At 40.1% G+C, this 18,215-nt stretch overlaps 1 protein-coding gene across 1 annotated transcript in view; it reads left to right on the top strand.

Moving 5' to 3' along the window:
• Positions 1 to 18,215, top strand: part of CFAP47 (cilia and flagella associated protein 47) — a 681,124-nt gene that overhangs the window by 130,453 nt on the left and 532,456 nt on the right. Inside the window, 3 exon segments of the mRNA XM_030575652.1 lie at positions 8,902 to 9,036; positions 10,064 to 10,283; positions 11,127 to 11,336. Coding sequence (XP_030431512.1) covers positions 8,902 to 9,036; positions 10,064 to 10,283; positions 11,127 to 11,336 — 565 coding nt within the window.

The following is an 18,215-nucleotide window of genomic DNA, read 5'->3' as shown; positions in this document are numbered from 1 at the left end:
AAGCAGATTACCCTGATGGGCCGCAGGTCGCCCACCACTGCTCTAAAGTTTTACATTGTTTTGCTTTTGAGTGCGGTTACTTTACCACCCCCCCACATCAACATTTGTAAAGTGCATTTTCATGATAGAGATTTCACTACAGTACTTATATAAAGTGAATTGAAATATACTATTTTTATCATTTTTACAGTGTAAATATTTAATCAAAATAATATAAAGTAAGCACTGTACACGTATTCTGTGTTGCAATTGAAATCAATATATTTGAAAATATAGAAAACATCTACAAAATTTAATAAATTTCAATTTATATTCTATTGTTTAACAGTGCAATTAAAACTGTGATTAATCACAATTAATTTTTTAATCATGATTAATTTTTTTGAGTTAATTGTGTGAGTTAACTGGAATTAATTGACAGCTTTGATTTGTATCTCTAGTTTTTCTTATCTCGGTGGAAGTTTGAAGCTGAATCAGATAGAATTGAGTAAAACCTCAAAAATGATCCCAGTAAGGAGGATCCTCATTTGCCCGTAAGACTCAACTGATGTTCAGAATTTATTTAGATGCCTCTGAATCCTGCAAGAATCCAGAATGAGTAGCTGCCTGAACCTTGCAGAGTCTTCAGTGAATTCAAATTTTGTTTTCCTTCATGAGACTAGAAGGGAGCTCTATTAGATCTGAAGAACTGTTTTCCCCTGGGCCTGAGGGGGGTTCAGCTAGGGCTGCTGTATTCATTCCTTGCAGCCACTTGGTTCCCACCTAAGTAGTGATGGCCTGTAGAACCTGTTCAAAGGTGACTAGCCTAATGGGAAGAGAGATAAGACCCTTTGCCAGGTCCTTAAACTTGTTTATGGGCTGCTGCTTATCTTTCCCAGTGATGCCTGCTAATGCTTCAGCCCCAAGGCATAGCTCCGTCCAAAAAGGTCACTTGCAGCGGCCCACCAGAGCCCAGCACTACCACTCCACAACAGCCATCCTTCACTGGCTTCCATACAGTTATCCTGTCTGTTAGACAATCGTTGCACAGGAGTCCTGAGCATTTTTCATTGATAAGAGGAAACAAGGTGCAGGACTTTGAAGAGTTGTGTTCTAATGTTGTAGAATTCCACTACATTATATCCCAGAGGACCCATGTGACAACCTCTTTATCGTAGCTCTTCAAATATAAAGTTTTTAAATAATTAGTACGAAACTCTTATTTCATACTTTATTCCCACTTGGAGTAAAAAATATTGCTTATAAACAGATTACATCTAATAAAGATGTAATTACAAAGAAATTATACAATATGTTAAAATGAGTACATTCTGTAGCATTTTTAAACTATCTATTTATGAACAGGTTTCTTAACAGGTTTACAAAGCCTCGCCATGTAAATACCAGAAACTAAACAATTACAGCAGTGAGCTTGTGTTTAAAGAAACATTATACATAAAAATGGTCATCAGATCTCTTTATTTAACAAGATATTACCATATTACACAGTGAGCATACATTTATGGCATGTAATTTTTTTGTGATTTTTGTTAAATGGAATAAAATCTCTGATTACACATATTTAACAGATCTGGCATGTCTATCAAATGTTACTATTTTAAAAAACATTGGACAAGTGTGCTTGTGTTTTTGCAAGTGAATGTGCTTTGAGTACTGAGTAAAAAGTTAGCCAAAGATCTAAGTATCTTTTTGGCTTCTGTTTATTTTACTTGATATGTAAATAGTGTGTACATTTTTCCATAACAACCACTCATGGCTTTTTTAGCCATTCTTCTACAGTTGCACTATATTTTCTTTTTCCGATGAGAGCCTATTACTGTTTTTCAAAGTGCTGCAGGGTTAATTGATTAATTGATTAAACTGGTGCTGACTCTGATGGCAGTCACTTCAAGAGTAATAAAACTGTTACTAGTTTCTCTTCTGTTTAATTCCTGTATGTTGAGCCACTGTGCCCTGCCCAGAATAGTGTATTTGGCCTTCCAGTGGATATGACTGTTCTACACACCTTTGAAGAAAAAAAAGGAACAAATTTCAAATTACATTAAATACTCAGTAGGTTAGTGCAGGAGTACAGTCAGTCACTCACTCATGAGTCTTATATGCCCCTTGTGCTTTCTTTACTTGATGTAAAACTTTTAGTTCAGCTTAGCTTATTTATTTTTATCTTTTTGGGCAAACTACTAATTTGACTTACTGGGGTAATTTAATTTTTTATGGAATTTTTAATATGTTAAGAAAGGAAAATAACTTTCAAAGAATGCCAGTCAAATCTTTAGGCCTTTTCAACATGAGGCAACAATCAACAATGTAACGAAGCCAATATGGGTATTTTCATTAACTTTAATGGTAGCTAAATTGAGATCTCAGGTTCAGATTCTTTTGTGATCACCTAAAGGTTCTGATTGAGAATTGCAGTCTTTCATAGTTGAGGCAGCAGTAGTGTCTCCTGACAAGGCTTATTTTTGATGCAAACCCCTTTACAAGTCAAAACAACAAATCCTCAATTTTTTTTTTAACAAAGTCTCAAAGGCACCCTATTTGTTCTGAAAGTCTTGGACAAATTTAATAATCACTGTTTCTGACTAAAGACTTAAATGACTCCTGTTTTCCCCAAGCACAACATTTCACACATGGATTGCTTTGGACATTAACTATTGTAAACGTAGGAGCCAAAGAAATTAAAATTGTTAAACTGGGTATGATTTTCCATTTGCTCCCTGACTGAACACAGAGGACACTTATGGGGATAATGACTCAATACTAATAGCCCCAACACTAAGAGCCCCAAGCCAGCAAAGGACTTCAGCACTTGCTTAAAGTGAGAGGTCTCATTTTTTAGCTCCGTTTAAGTCTCAAAGAATGTTTTATAAAAATGTTCAAGACTTTCAGAACAAATACTAGTTGCCCCTAAGACTTTAACTGTACAAAATATTAAGAATGAGACTGTTCACATTCTTAAGGTGTAACATGTGCTTTGGTGATTGGAGCCTAAAGCAGGAATTGCTGTGCAGGACTGAAGCTACATGCCCTAAATATCCAGGCCTGACAAGTCAATCAACTCCCTCTGCAGTTCCACTTCATAGAATCATTGAACTGGAAGGAACCTCGAGAGGTCACCTAGTCCAGTCCCCTGCACTCCTTGCAGGACTAAGTATTATCTAGACCATCCCTGACAGGTGTTTGTCTAACCTGCTCAGGGTTGGCCTTTCCTCAGGTGCCAGACTGAGCAGGGGTGGGGTGGAAGGCACCACTAGGACCCAGAGTGTAGAAAATTGTCTGCTTCTGGTGCATATGTATTCTCTCTGCTCTAGATGAACAGAGATGGTGGAGTGCTGTGCTGGAGGAAGGAGGGCACAAGAGACATAACAGGCAGGCAGGAGAAAAGGTGAGAGGGAATAACAGAAAGCAGAAGGATCTGCAGGGAGAGAGAGGAGAAGGAGCCTTTTATGTACCTCTCTAGCACCCCCACAAACCTGGACTGATTCACACCAGCTTCTCAGAAAGCCCCTGTTTCTTGCTGCTTCCCTGAACCCACTTGAGGAGAACGGGCAGTCAACTGAAGTAGTGGGAGCCAGTTAGGCCCTTAAGATGTCGATATCTTCCCTCACTCAGGCCCTGCTACCAGCCTGCTTATTTTTCCCCTTCAATTGAGTGTTGAGAGCCACTATAGCTGGCACAGAACAGCAGTCCTGGGTGAAAGAATAAAACACTCCTCTGGGGCAGCATTCAGAAAAAGAAAGAAAGCAAAGGAAGCTTTTCTATCTAAGCAGGAAGGAGCTCTCCTGAGATACATAGACGCAAATGTTCACATGAGCCTTCAGGCCCCAGTGAGGATGTGAGTGGTGAGGAGATGCCTGATCTTCCAGCTAGTCAGAGGACAGGTAACCTGGCAGCTACTGCAGCATCCATATCTCCATCTCAAATGGATGTAACCATGCATATTCCTGAAGAAAAGTGCGGATCAGAGAGGAGTGTGGTGGAAGTGGAAGAAACAGCTGCTGCTGAGTTTAGTTAAGTCTAGATGATCCAGGACTGTGAACCCATTTGAGCAGTAGCCTGAGGGACTTCCTTGTACTGCATGGGCCACAGCAAGTGAGAAACTTCATGTTCCCCAAAGACAATGAAAATCAAATTTTCCGTCAAACACATTACTGGCGTGAAATCCCCAATGGTGACAAAGTGAAGAGACCATGACTTATGTACTCAAAAACCCAGAATACTGCATACTGTTTTTACTGCAAACTCTTCCAGTATAATGCTGCAGCCACATTGGGTTCTAGAGGAACAAAGGACTGGAAAAATCTGGCTAGAAATCTGGCATGCCATGAGAAGGCAGCAAATCGCCAGAGAGCATTCCATAGGTGGAAAGAGCTTGAGATGAGTCTAAGGTTATAGGCCACCATATATGATCAGCATCAAGAGAAGATTGGATCAGAATCTCTTAATTGGCAAAATGTTCCGAAAAGGCTCATTGCCTTTGTGAGAATGCTTGCTACGCAAAACCTAGCACCACGTGGCACTGCAGATCAGCTGTATGTGCCAAACATTGGAAACTTCCTTAAAATTGTGGAGCTGATGTCTGAGTTTGTTGCTGTACTCCAGGAGCACCTAAGAAGAGTCACCACCCAAGAGATGTACACACACCACTACTTTGGAAAAACCATTCAAAATAAGGTCATACCGTTACTGGCAACAAAAGTCAAACAGAAGGTTGTGGCAGATCTGAAGTCAGCAAGATATTACTGTTATTCTGGACTGCACACCTGACATCAGCCATATGGAACAAATGACTTTAATGGTGCTTTTTGTAACAACAACAGAACCTAGTGAAAATGTCCCTGCAATGGTGACTGTCAGAGAGCATTTTCTAGAATATATTGACATTGATGATACTGCAGGAGGTGGTATGACACACATGTGCTTCTTAAAAAGCTGGAAGATACGGGAATTGTGATAGCTGATATGAGAGGTCAGGACTACGATAATGGTGCCAACATGAGAGGAAAGAACAGAGGAGTGCAGACACGGATCCGAGAGTTAAATCCTCGAGGTTTTTTTTTTCGTATGCAATTCTTCATTGAACTTGGTGGTCAGTGATGCAGCATCAGCTTCCAGCAAGGCTGCAGAATTTTTTAATGTAATTCAAATCATCCGTGTATTTTTTTTCTCTGCATCAACTCATCGATGGCAAATTTTTGAAGCAATATCTGGGAACATCCTCTCTGACACTGAAACCACAGAGTGCCACACGATGGGAAAATCGAGTGGAGGCGATAAAGCCTATCAAACACCAAATTGGGAAGATAGATGATGCCATAGTTGCCATTATGGAGGATAATGCTGTGACAGGAACTGTTTATGGGACAACAGTGGCAGAGGGAAATGGAATCTCCAGAAACATACATAATTTCAAATTTATGTGTGGCTTAGTGTTGTGGCATGACATACTGTTTGAAATAAATGTTGTAAGCAAGAGACTCCAAGGTGTTGACCTTGATGTATCTGGAGCAATGGAACAACTGGACAAAGCAGTGTCATACCTACAGTCTTACCGGTCAGATGAGGGATTTCAAAATGTTCTGAAAAGTGCACAGAAGTTGGTAGAGGAACATCACACTGAAGCTCTTTTCCTACCCATTCAAGATTACAAGAGTCACCGAAGAAGACGACATTTTGATTACGAGGCACAGGATAATTCCATAAGAGACCCCAAACAACAATTCAAAGTTGAATTCTTTAACCAGATGCTTGATTGTGCAATACAGTTGAACGTTTCATGCAGCTGAAGGAACACAGCAGTATATTTGGGATGTTGTATGACATTCCAAAACTCCTCACTATGCCTGAAAAAGACGTTCGCCAGCAATGCAGGGCACTAGAAACAGTGTTGACACATGATGACATGCGCGATATTGATGCGAGTGATTTAGGTGATGAACTGAAAGCCCTTTCAAGAACTCCAAAGGCTGTTCTGGAATATATATGCACAAATGAGATGACCACCCTTTTTCCAAATGCTTTTTTTGCTCTGCGCATACTTCTAACACTTCCTGTAACAGTTGCCAGTGGAGTAGGCAGCTTCTCCAAGCTGAAGTTAATAAAAACACATCTATGCTCCACAATGATATAGGAGAGGCCGGTCGGCCTTGCAACCATCTCAGTAGAGCATGAGCTGGCCCAGACTGTGGACCTTCAGCAGGAAGCAGTTCAAATCTTTGCAGCCAAGAAAGCACAGAAAGCACCACTTCAATTATTCAAACAGATAAAAATGCCAGTGTTTACTATGCAGACAAGAAAAGTTATGTTTGCTGTTCAGGCATTTGAAAGTTAAGTGTCTTAAAATTTTTGAACAAGGTATTTTAAGTTGTTAGTTCTCCTTTATAGGGGTGGGTAGAAGAGCAATAACATGAGAGAAGTAGGTCTGGAAGAAGGCAGAATTGAGAGCTTTCAAAGTTTTTTGGCCCAAGCGAGGGAGTATGGGGGCATCATTTGAGCTCCCTGCCTCAGTGCCAAAATGTTGTGGGTTGGCCCTGAGCCTGCTGTTCAAAAATCTCCAATGGTGGAGATTCACAACCTCCCTAAGCAATTGATTCCTAACTTCCAGTTAGGAAGTTTTTTCTCTATGTCCAGCCTAAATCTTCTTTGCTGCAATTTAAGCCCATTGCTTCTTGTCCTATCCTCAGAGGTTAAGAATTTTTTTTCTTCCTCTTCCTTGTAACAACAGTTTACATACTTGAAAACTGTTATCCTGTCCCCTCTCAGTCGTCTCTTTTGCAGACTAAACAAACCCAATTTTTTCAGTTGTCCCTCCTAGGTCATGTTTTCTAGACCTTTTTTTGTCACTCTTCTCTGGACTCTGTCCAGTTTGTCTCCATCCTTCCTGAAATGTGACACCCTTAACTGGACACAGTACACCCCTTGATGCCTAAGGAGCACAGAGTAGAGCGGAAGAATTACTTATCGCGTCTTGCTTACAGCACTCCCGCTAATACATCCCAGAAGGGTGTTCCCTTTTTTTGCAACAGTGTTACACTGTTGACTCCTATTTAGCTTGTGATCCATTATGATCCCCCAATCCCTTTCCACAGTACTCCTTCCTAAGCAGTCATTTCCCATTTTATATGTGTGCAACTGATTGTTCCTTCCTAAATGGAATACTTTGCATTTGTCGTTATTGAATTATATCCTACTTACTTCAGACCGTTTCTCCAGTATGTTCAGGGGGGAGGGATAGCTCAGTGATTTGAGCATTGGCCTGCTAAACCCAGGGTTGAGAGTTCAATCCTTGAGGGGGCCACATAGGGGTCTGGGGCAAAAATCAGTACTTGGTCTTGCTAGTGGAGGCAGGGGGCTGGACTCAATGACCTTTCAAGGTCCCTTCCAGTTCTAGGAGATAGGATATCTCAATCTCATTAGATCATTTTGAACTTTAATCCTATCCCGCAAAGCAGTTGCAACCCCTTCCAGCTTGGTATCATCTACAAACTTTACAAGTATGCTCTCTATGCCATTATCTAAATAATTGATGAAGTTATTGAACAAAACCTGACCCAGAACCGATCCTTGCAGAACCCCACTCATTATGCCCTTCCAGCATGACTGTGAACCACTGATAACTACTCTCTGAGAATGGTTTTCCAACCAGTTCTGCACCCACCTTATAGTAGCTGCATCTAGGTTGCATTTCTCTAGTTTGTTTATGAGACAGTCACGTGAGACTGTATCAAAAGCTTTAATAAAGTCAAGATATACCACGTCTACTGCTTCCCCCCTATCCACAAGACTTTTTACCCTGTGAAAGAAAGCAATCAAATTGGTTTGGCATGATTCATTTTTGACAAATCCATGCTGACTGTTACTTATCACCTTATTATCTTCTATATATTTGCAAATTGATTGCTTAATTATTTGCTCCATTATCTTTCCAAGTACAGAAGTTAAGTCATGAATCATTTTAGGAGCTCTGCAATAGAGCTATCTGGCTGAGTGAATTTAGGAGACTGAGCTCCACTTGTATCTCTGGGGAAGTGCATGATCCAGGAATCAACTCACAGCAGGCAACCCACAATCCCTCAGCTTTCTTTTGGGTCCTGCTGCCCAAAATCCAGTTCTTACTCACCTTCAAGATACCAGTTCCACACTGCCTACTCTCTCCCTAAATCTACAGTGTTATCTCACTCCAAATGCCTTTCTTTCCTCCTGCTCCTTGTCAGCTATCTTGATCTTTTTAGCTCATCCTCGTGCATTCTCAACCTCACCTGCTGGTAATCTTCCACTACTTCTCAATTGCCTATTTTCCTGTTAGTAGCCTCTTTTCCCCTGTAGCAGTGGAGAGTAAGACTGTACTGAGAAAGGGTATCTTTGGATTTAAAAAAAAATACTGGGTATTTTCAGAGAACATGAATTACATTTCTGTGTTGTTACTCCTGCGCTTATCTCAACAGATCTGAGCCTTCTGTAGATGCTGCTTTTTAATTTGTGTTGTGAAATGTGTGGGATTGGTAGTGCTTTGAAGAGACTGACTATGAAACACTGAGACCCACTGAATGAGTAGCTGGGGTTAGACATGCCTTAAAAGGGAACTTGGTTACTGACTGAGAACTTTAGAGTTGGGAATGCTCTTCGGGTTTATTCAGCAGGTGCCCATACCTGAGATGTACAGATTATTGGGGGGGAGAGGGGGAATTGCACACACTTTTTTTTTCTTCAGTTACTGTTTAGAGATGTGCCATGTTACCATCAGCCAAACTGTAAGTGTTACCTGATAAACTGAGCTGCAAAAGAAACCAAGATTTAATAGCATATAACTGTGTATGTGGACCATTAATACACAGCCAGTAAGGAAATGTCTTTTATTGTGCATTTTAATCAAACTAAAGCTCAAAAATCTGTATTTTATAGACCATAATGGGATAATCTACAACAATGGAGAAGCTGTTTCACATCCTTGTTACACTCCAGGATCACTGTCCCGTAGTACTTCCTCCAGTTACCTCTATGCAGTCACTAACTCAGCCTATGAAGGTTCTTCTTCAGGTAAAACATCAATTAATATTTAAATATATAGATTTCTGTAACAGTATTTCTGCTTACTACTGCAGTGTTTAAATTTTTTAAAGAAAAGTCTTATCTGCTATGGTGCCTGACAATGAGTGTAGCCGGTGAATATTTGGGAAACTATCCCATCCCATCTGAGCAGATGATAGAATGTCTGGAGGACATAAACACAAAGGGGAAAAACATAATGGAATTGGAATTAACCAAACTGTTATTAAAGGTATTGGAGACTTTGTGGTACAGTCAGGGGTAGAATCAGAGTTCCTATGTGATGCTGAGCAAGTCACTTGCTCCAAATGTTTCACAGGTAATCACCTTCTGCATGTAATACACAATACATATGCACAAGGGGGCCAAATTAAGGTTGCATGAGCAATGCATTTTCTGGCATCAGACTGCTTGATTTGACAAACTTCTAATCCTTAACTTCATATTTCCTAACTTTTTATAGTTTAGGCATGATAGTGATAATATGCAATATAGTATTCAACAATACCAGGTTTTTTGAGAAGTGGGGGCAATGATGATACACAATAAACTGACAATACAAACAAACCTCTTCCAGTATTAGAGGCTTATACAGTACCTGATAATTTGGGCAAAGGTAACTTAGCCAGTTGTGCATTTCTATATTACGGTGGTATGGAACTTGCCTGGACAAGCTTTGAAAACTATCCTTATTGGAGCCACTTCTAAGAATATTTTGGCAGGATTACTGCCCATAATTTCATATGCCAAGTTTGAATGATCTGTATTTATCTTTTTCTGATTGTGTAATAACCATTTCTCCTTTTCTAAATAAAGATAGGACACAGAAATGCAAGGCTTGCTGTTTCCAAAATGTATATCTTGTCACTTGTCAGGAATAATCAATATAAGTAACAGTTCATGTGATCCCTGTATTTTATTTCTTTGTTGTCTCAGTAAGATTAGTGTTTTTAAAAAGTGCTGTTGTTGTACTGGAAAATGGATAAGGAAAATTTGGAATACTTTTTGTATTACTCAGAATCGGAAAATATGCTTGAAAATGAATGGGTGAAGAAGGATGAAGCTGACAGCCAAAGTCAGGAGACAGAAAATAAATTTCAACTGTCGCTTTTTCCTGACGAAGCCACAGAGGAATACATCTTCTTTCAGAAAGTGATAACTGCAGTTCAGAACTGGTTCACTCTTTTTGGTTGGTCTAAGGGACCCAATCCTATTTCTATTCCCCACTCACTAAGACGGTAATTGTAATTTTTTTCTTAGATGTTTCCTAGGAAAATGCTGCATTGTACCAATGTATGTTCCATCATTAGAAACATTCTTGGATGACTCATGTTTATGACCAAGTTACTTTTAATATGCAACTAAATGGAGAAACCCAAAGATATTTTTAATTAGTCATACTTTTTATGCATTGTAAAACAAAAAGGTCTATTTTCCCCTTTTTTAAAATTTTCCCAAACAAGAGGCTCTGAGAGCATGTGCAACATTAAAACCATATACAATGCTTATTACAACTGAAATTGAGTCTGATCCCAGAATGAACCCAGTTTCTGACAGTCACCACTATCTCAAGGCAAAACTATGTAAATAAATAGTTGCGCCTTTCCCCCTGCCCACAAGGTCAACAAATTGATGAATGAGTCAACAGGGGAAGCAAATTCCAGTAAGTAGGGCTTTGTCACCAGCCTCTTGCACCTGGTGTCTATCAACAGTTAGATGAATCACCGGAGTTAGTCCTAGCTTTTTGATAGTACTGAAAGAAAAAGACATTCTCTCATTTGGCTGGTTCCCAAATGTGTACAGTTTTTATATAGGGTGAAAATGAAATTGTACTGGAAAGGTAATGGTGACTAGCACAGACTCAGTTGTATTAAATAGTCTAACCAAATAAAAAAAAATATTTTGTCATAACATCTGTATAGAAATCAGGAAGTACTGTATTTTTCACAGTCCATTCCTCAGACCTTTCCATAATGGTTTATTAATGAATTCACCACAGTTAATGGTACAATAGTTATTCTTTAATGCAAGTCTGTTTTAATGTATTTAAAACAGTAAAGTTAAGTTTTCCCCCCGTTTAGTGATGTGTGTAAAATCCAGATGACTTCATCTGATGAAAAAGTTATTAAACAAAACCTCGGCAAAGATACGAAGACTGTTTATGACATGTTACTCCATCTGAGTGGACAGTTGCTACCAGGAATTACTTCAAGCCAGTCATTGCCCTCTGATCCTATTGAACGAGTAATCCAGCTCCATTGGCAGCATTCTACAATGCTCACTTTCCTCAAGTAAGATAAAGGTTTTCTAGCTTTTGTTTCCTCAGCTGTGCTTAAGTAGTTTAAATACTTTTCCCATTGAATAATATGCTTTTTCTTCGTTGTATTTTTACATTGTTTTTTGGTTCATGTATTAAAAGTGTGATGTTTACTGCAAATTATGATGAACTTGGTAGTGATGTAATCTGTGAAGTTTGGTGGTGGCATGTTATGAAATGTTAAATAACCACTCTAAAGCTGAGGAACTGATTTTGTTTCTGACATGATGGTGATATGTCATTTTAAAAAAAACAAACAAAAACCTGATCCATCTTTAAAATAAATAAATAAATAAATAGAACATTGTCAGGCTATTTCTCCTAGGATGCAGGGCCGCATCATATCACCTAATTGAAAAATCAATGGAAAGAGAACTGAGAACTTAAAGAGAGGAACTTTGTGAAGCTTCCTTCTTATATTCGAGAGAGCACAGATCCTGCGAATTTATGGATAACTTGACTCATGAATCCCAGAGCCAATGCTACTGCTTCATTTCGTTTGTTTGTTTGTTTGGTGCCTTAGATTAAAACACTTTTGTTAAGAGAATTTGAGGTCATTGTATCAAATTTTGAAATCTGTATGATCTGAGACGCACATGCCACTATATAGAGTTTGAACACAGTGAATGCAAAACGTTCTATGAATGCTTTATGTGTTTCCTCTTGATTGCTAACGGAGCATAACTCTGCTGCAAGAAAATAGGCTAGTTCCTCTCTGATCCTAAACTAAGACCTATCAATTTAAAGCTATAAAGTGAATAAAAGTTATACAGCACATTAATGAAAATGTATAGTGCTTTACTTTGCAATGAGAAGCAGGTTACATAATAAGATAAACTCAGCTGATTACTATTCACAACATTAGAGATGTTGAAACACACTGAAAGGAATTTAAAATGAAAAGACCTGTGAAAATCTCTCTGAACAAGGAGTCAGGAGGCTTATTGTACTCTGTAAACTATACTTAGAGTTCTTCATCCTCTTCCCAGTAATGCTTCTTTATATTCTAGCCTTTGAGCTAAAGCACAGATTTTTTTTTTAAAAAAACCAGCAATCAGCTGTTTATTAGCATAAAGCTACTATATTACTTACCTTTCCTGTCGTCTTAATCTCTTGGCTCATGAGAGCTGATGAAAGCTGTGCTGCACAGTTGTCTAAGTGGTTGCAAAGTATCTAGGCTAGCACCCGTAAGTGAGATTTCCAATACTGTAACTGTTGGCAGACAGTAGCATCATTAAGTTTTTTAGAATTATTGATTCTTGTGATAGTTACAGCATTATTTTGGGCTTGGATTCTTCTGGCTCTGGCACTGATATGGATGGTTTGTGTTTTGATACTTCTAGTTGAAAAAAAAATTCTTGCACTGGAGGCAACCTGTCCAGATTTATACATACTTTTAGGCTCAAACATAGGATTTTTAGGCCATATTGGTTGAAATGGAAGTTCCTCTCACATATAAATTGCCCAATGTAGGTTAATAGAATTGGCTCATTACCCCCAAGAGGGGTGTGTGTGTGTGAGTGTGTGTGTTTATATATATATATAAATTTGAATCAACCATAAACTAGATTATAAAGTGACCCTGATTAGAAGTTTTGATAAGGCTGTTCAATTCTAAATGTGATAGCCTTCTGATTTAGAAAGAAGGAAAGGACTTTAAACTATTCTTCCTTTTAAAAGGAAAAGTGCAGGGTTTTGTTTTTAAGCAAAGCAGTTTGTAAACCAAAATGAGAAATGCTTCACTGTGAACAAACTGTGAAGTATCCTTGAACATTAGGCTGATAATGTAAAACTGGCATTTCTGAGGTAAGGTGTGGCTTCGTTGTTAAAGTGTCAATATTCTTGGGATCAGTAGCATGGAAAGAAAATGTTCCTGTAAAAGCAGATTTTATCTCACTGTTATACTGAATTGTAAAAAATTCTAATCTGGTATAGGAGACACCTTGCTCCCTGTGGGTCCCTTCTTTTCCCTGTTCCTCTTCTGGAACACTGGATCCTTGTTCCAGAAGTCCACCACAGGAGTTAGATGTACTCCTGTGACTCTGCTGTCCAGCCACAGAAAGCCTCAAACGTCTGGGCTTTCCCCTGCAGGAGAGTCTTGCCTCCTCTGCAGTTGCTCCCTAAACCTGTTTGTAAGGCTGGGATATCTAATGGACTATCATGTAGCTCAGACCTCTCTGGCCAGGATGCGATCCATGAGTTATACCACAGGTGTGATCATATCTCTCTAATTGTTTTTTTTTTTTTTCCCTGCTGTAGCAAGTGGATGGGGAAATTTCATCACAGGTCTTAACATGGTGGTAACTTTTTTCAGACAGCAAAAAACATCTCTGATCCTGCTGATAGCTAGTTTTCTAATGTCATACCAAGATTCTAACTCTACAGTAGTACTCTGAAGTGACTCCTCAACTAAGTTTAGGAGAACTAAGCCAATGTTCTTCTCTTTATACTTCCTCCGATTCTCAACTGGTATAATATTAGTATTGTTGGGATTTAGCCTCAGCTTGTTTAGAAGAATCCAGTTTTACAATGCAAGTGCAAAGCTGCCAAAAAGCTAACAGAGGGGAAGAAAAAGAGAGAAATAGTCACCCTGGAGTCACTAGTGTGATAGATTCCAAGGCCTTAAGGGACGATTGTGATCCTGTAGTCTGATCTCCTGTATAACACAGGCCATAGAGCTTCCCCAAACTAATTCCTAGAGCATACATTTTAGAAAACCATCCAATCTTGATTTTAAAATTTGCCAGTGAGGGAGAATCCTCCATGATTCTTGGTAAATTATTGCAATGGTTAATTACTCTCACCATTAAACATTTACACCTTTGTTTCCATTCTGAATTTGTCTAGCTTCAACTTCCAGCCATTGGATCGTGTTATACCTTTCTCTGCTAGATTGAAGAGCCCATTATTTAATATTTGTTTTCCATGTAGGTTCTTATGGACTGCATTCAAGTCACCCCTGAACCTTCTCTTTGTTAAGCTAAATAGACTTGAAGAGCTTAATCTATCACTGTAAGGCATGTTTTAAAAATCTTTTAATCATTCTCCTGGCTCTTCTCTGAACCTTTTTCAGTTTATCAACATCCTTCTTGAATTGTGAACACTAGAACTAGACGCAGTATTCCAGCAAGTGTCATGCCAGTGCCAAATAGAGAGGTAAAATAACCTCCCTACTCCTATTTGAAATTCTCCTGTTTATGCATCCCAGGATCCCATTAGTCCTTTTGACCACACCATCGCACTGGGAGCTCATATTCAGCTAATTGTTCCCCATGACCACCAAATCTCTTTCAGTCACTGAATCCCCCACCCTGTAAGTATGGCCTGTGTTCTTTATTCCTAGATATATACATTTATATTTAGCCATATTAAAACACATAATGTTTTCTTGGGCCAAGTTTACCAAGCAATTTAGAGCACTCTAAATCAGTGACCTGTTGTCTTCATTATTTACCATTTGCTCAGTTTTTTTGTCATCTGCAAACTTTATCAGTGATGATTTTATGCTTTCTTCCCAGTTATTGATAAAAAAAAGTTAACTAGTGTAGGGCTAGGAACCAATCCCTGTGGGACCCCACTGGAAACACATCTTCTTGATTACTGTTCCTGTTCACAATTACATTTTGAGATTTATTAGTTAGTCAGTTTCTAATGCATTTAGTGTGTGGCATGTTGATTTTATATAGTTTTAGTTTTTAATCAAATGTTGTGTTGTACTAGGTAAAGCGCTTTAGAAAATTCTAAGTATATTATTGCTGTTCCCTTTATCAACCCAATTTGTAATCTCATTTAAACAAAAATAAAGTTAGACAGGATATGTTTTCCATAAACCTATGATAATTCACATTAATTGCATTACCTTCCTTTAATTCCTAATCTACTATTGAATTAGGTAATCATACCACCCAGAATACTCAGTCTGCCAGTTTGGTAGGCCCACCACCCATTTCTCTCATTTGGGTTTACAAAACAAAGTGTTTCATCTGTTTGGCATTTTGTTGTTGGAAACTTATCTTCACTAGGAAACAGACAATATGGGTGATTGCTAGAGCCTGGATAACATTGGTCTGAGAGAAGAATATACAGCTGATTGCCTCCCTCGCTATTTTGGGACGTCTGGTTTGTTTTGGGAGTTGTTCTTTAGCCAAAATGTTTTCATGCAGGATAAACAGCTAGGATTGTAAACTTGCAAACAGACTACTATCAAGTTGTGTAACCCTTCCGCCCCTCTGAGTTGGCAGCAGCAAGGGCCAGGTTCAGTATCCAGAGGTTTCATTTCAATAACACAATGCCAAACCAGCTCAAGCCCCCACTCAGTGACCTGGGAAAATCTTACACATACCTCTAGGTGCCTCGAAGAGGCAATACTTCCCCTCTTGCAAGCACAGAGTCTCGATGTAGTAGAAAAGGTTTAATTACATGAGATAAACGACAAGCATTAAATTGGGAAACACCTTACTACAGTTCATAGACCAAACTGTGAGCAAAGACTCACCCCAGGAAATTGGGCCGTGTCCTTTTCCCTGGGCTCTTGAGTCCAGCAACCCCCAAATCACCCACAGTCCCAAAAGTCCATAATCCAAAAGTTGTCTCTGTCCTGAGTCAGTGCAGCCCCAAAGTTCGAGAGTCTATCTGCAGACATCCCTCCCCCGAGCCTGGGTAGAAAGGGGCACCTTACGTGGTCCGGGGCCAACTGCCCTGCCTCTCCGTGGGGTTCGGCTTCTGCCTTCTCCACGAACTGTTCCGCTTTACCAGCCACTCCGCTCTGCTCCTCCAGTTGTCCTCACAAACTGCTCCGCTCCACTCTGCCAGCCGCTCAGCTCCACCAGCTGTCCCGTGAACTGCTCCAGCTGTCCCCGCAAGCTGCTCGGCTCCGCTCGCTCCGTGGGCTGTTCCAGCTGTGCCCACAAACTGCTCCACACCACTCTGCCAGCTGCTCTGTTCCTCAGTATAGCTTCAGGCTCCCCCACTAGTTAGCACAGTACTCAGTGCTCTCAGCTCAGTAATTTCAGCTCTTTAGTGATTTCAACTCTTAGTGATCTCAGCTCATAGTAGGGGAGCCCCAGTGCTTGTGCACCATTAGCCCAAAGTGAGTTCAGCTCAGTAACCTGTATCGAGATTCTTAAGGGAATAAGAAATCAACTCTGACATTCCACAGTGGAGACAGGAGTGGGTGGAATTGGTGCTTCTGGCTCCACAAGGAGACTGCACCACCAGGCACAGATACCTGTCCCCAGCCTCTCTCAATTCACTGGGTTTTGGAACCCATGTCCCTTGTCTATCAAGTACCACCCAACTGAGGTTGAGTCATTTCTGTCACAAAGCAATCCCACAGCTCGGCAGCCTGGGATGGGGTAGGTGTGCCTATGCAAATACACTCTTTGAAATTCTTTCACCCAGATGTCAGGGTAGAGCTCATCCTGACTCTGCTTACAGTCGAAACAATTTAGACCTCCAAATGTTGGGAGATGCTGCAAGGCATTCTTACTTCAGAAAGCCCAATGAAAGAGAACTTTGTAAACATGATTACAACTTTTTGATGATCACTGCTCTCTTTGTCCTCTCCACTATATACTTCAACATCCATTATTATGCGCTTTGTCCCCCTCCACTTTCTTTTCCTTTTTCCCCTCTCTTAAATCTCATGTCAAACAATGGATAAGGTGCATTTTTATGCTAATATAGTGGTTCTGTATTTGTTGTAATTATAACTATCTGGTTAAAAGCGCATTTTTTTTTTATGTTCATGACCTGTTTCTTTCTCACATTTCAATTTGCATCTTTTATATTGAAAGTAAATAGGGAATTTTTGTCCTAGTTAACAGGCTGCAGCAGCTGGTTCTTCGAGTGCTAATCCGTATACCAACTGCGGAACATGTAAGTTCATATCCACGCATCAGAGAATTTTCTAGTTAGCAGTACACACTGGGACAGTGCATGCATCCAATGTTTCCTTGTGTCTCTCTGCTAGGGTTTAAAGGGTGGAGCTTCATTGCCATACCCCAGTTCCTTCTTTACAACCTGTGGTATATGTCAGAGCAACTCTCTTTGGACTAACCTCCACTTAAGTGTTTGTAATTAGTGAGCAGGGTTGGGTTAGTTAAAGTAGGGCAGCTTTAGGGGACATTGTGGGGAGAAGTGGCTCTCTTCCCCTGCGGTCACTAGTGGTGCCGGTTGCCATGGCAGATATGACTCTGAACAATGAACAGATGAGACATCTGTTCTTCCTTGATGAGGGGCAAGTCCCAGAGTGCTGTGAAATCTGCAGGTCCTCTTTGAAGCGAACCCAGGAGGGAAACCTACTTGAGGGCTTTCCTTATGGAGCAGTTGATTGGATGCCAGATTCTGACCCTGGGTTCCAGGTGTCCAGAAGTTGTTCAAATGCATTGACTTTGAAACTAGCTGAGGGATTGCTCAAGACTGTGGCATCTCTGTCAAGGAAAGCATAGAGATAGGTTGGACTCAGAGTGGAAATCTTCCAAGGAGAAGAGGTGGTGGCTGCCCTCTCTGTCCTCACTCAGGCTGAATAAGACTACTAGGCTGCAGGACATAAAGGGTGCCTCAAAACTTAGGAAAAGTTCCTTGAGCACTGGAGCTGGTACAACCGAGAGGACCCAGTTGTGATAGAGGCCTTACCTATACCCTGTGTTTACCTCTTTGGTACCAAGGCAGTTGGAATGATCACCAGCTGCTACAGCACCTGGTAGAAGACTAGACTATGGTACTCACTGTCCTGGGACCCTTCAGCACCAATACTATATGTTACTATCACACCTACCCAGAGGGGCTCTGTTCACCCCAGATCATGGTCTATATCTCTAGGGTAGATGCCTTCCTCGCTATTGGTGCTGCA

This window comes from Gopherus evgoodei, chromosome 1, assembly GCF_007399415.2.
Source record: "Gopherus evgoodei ecotype Sinaloan lineage chromosome 1, rGopEvg1_v1.p, whole genome shotgun sequence".
NCBI classification, from domain to species: Eukaryota; Metazoa; Chordata; order Testudines; family Testudinidae; genus Gopherus; species Gopherus evgoodei.
Note: the sequence above shows the minus strand (reverse complement) of the source record. Positions and strands in the feature narration are given on the sequence as shown.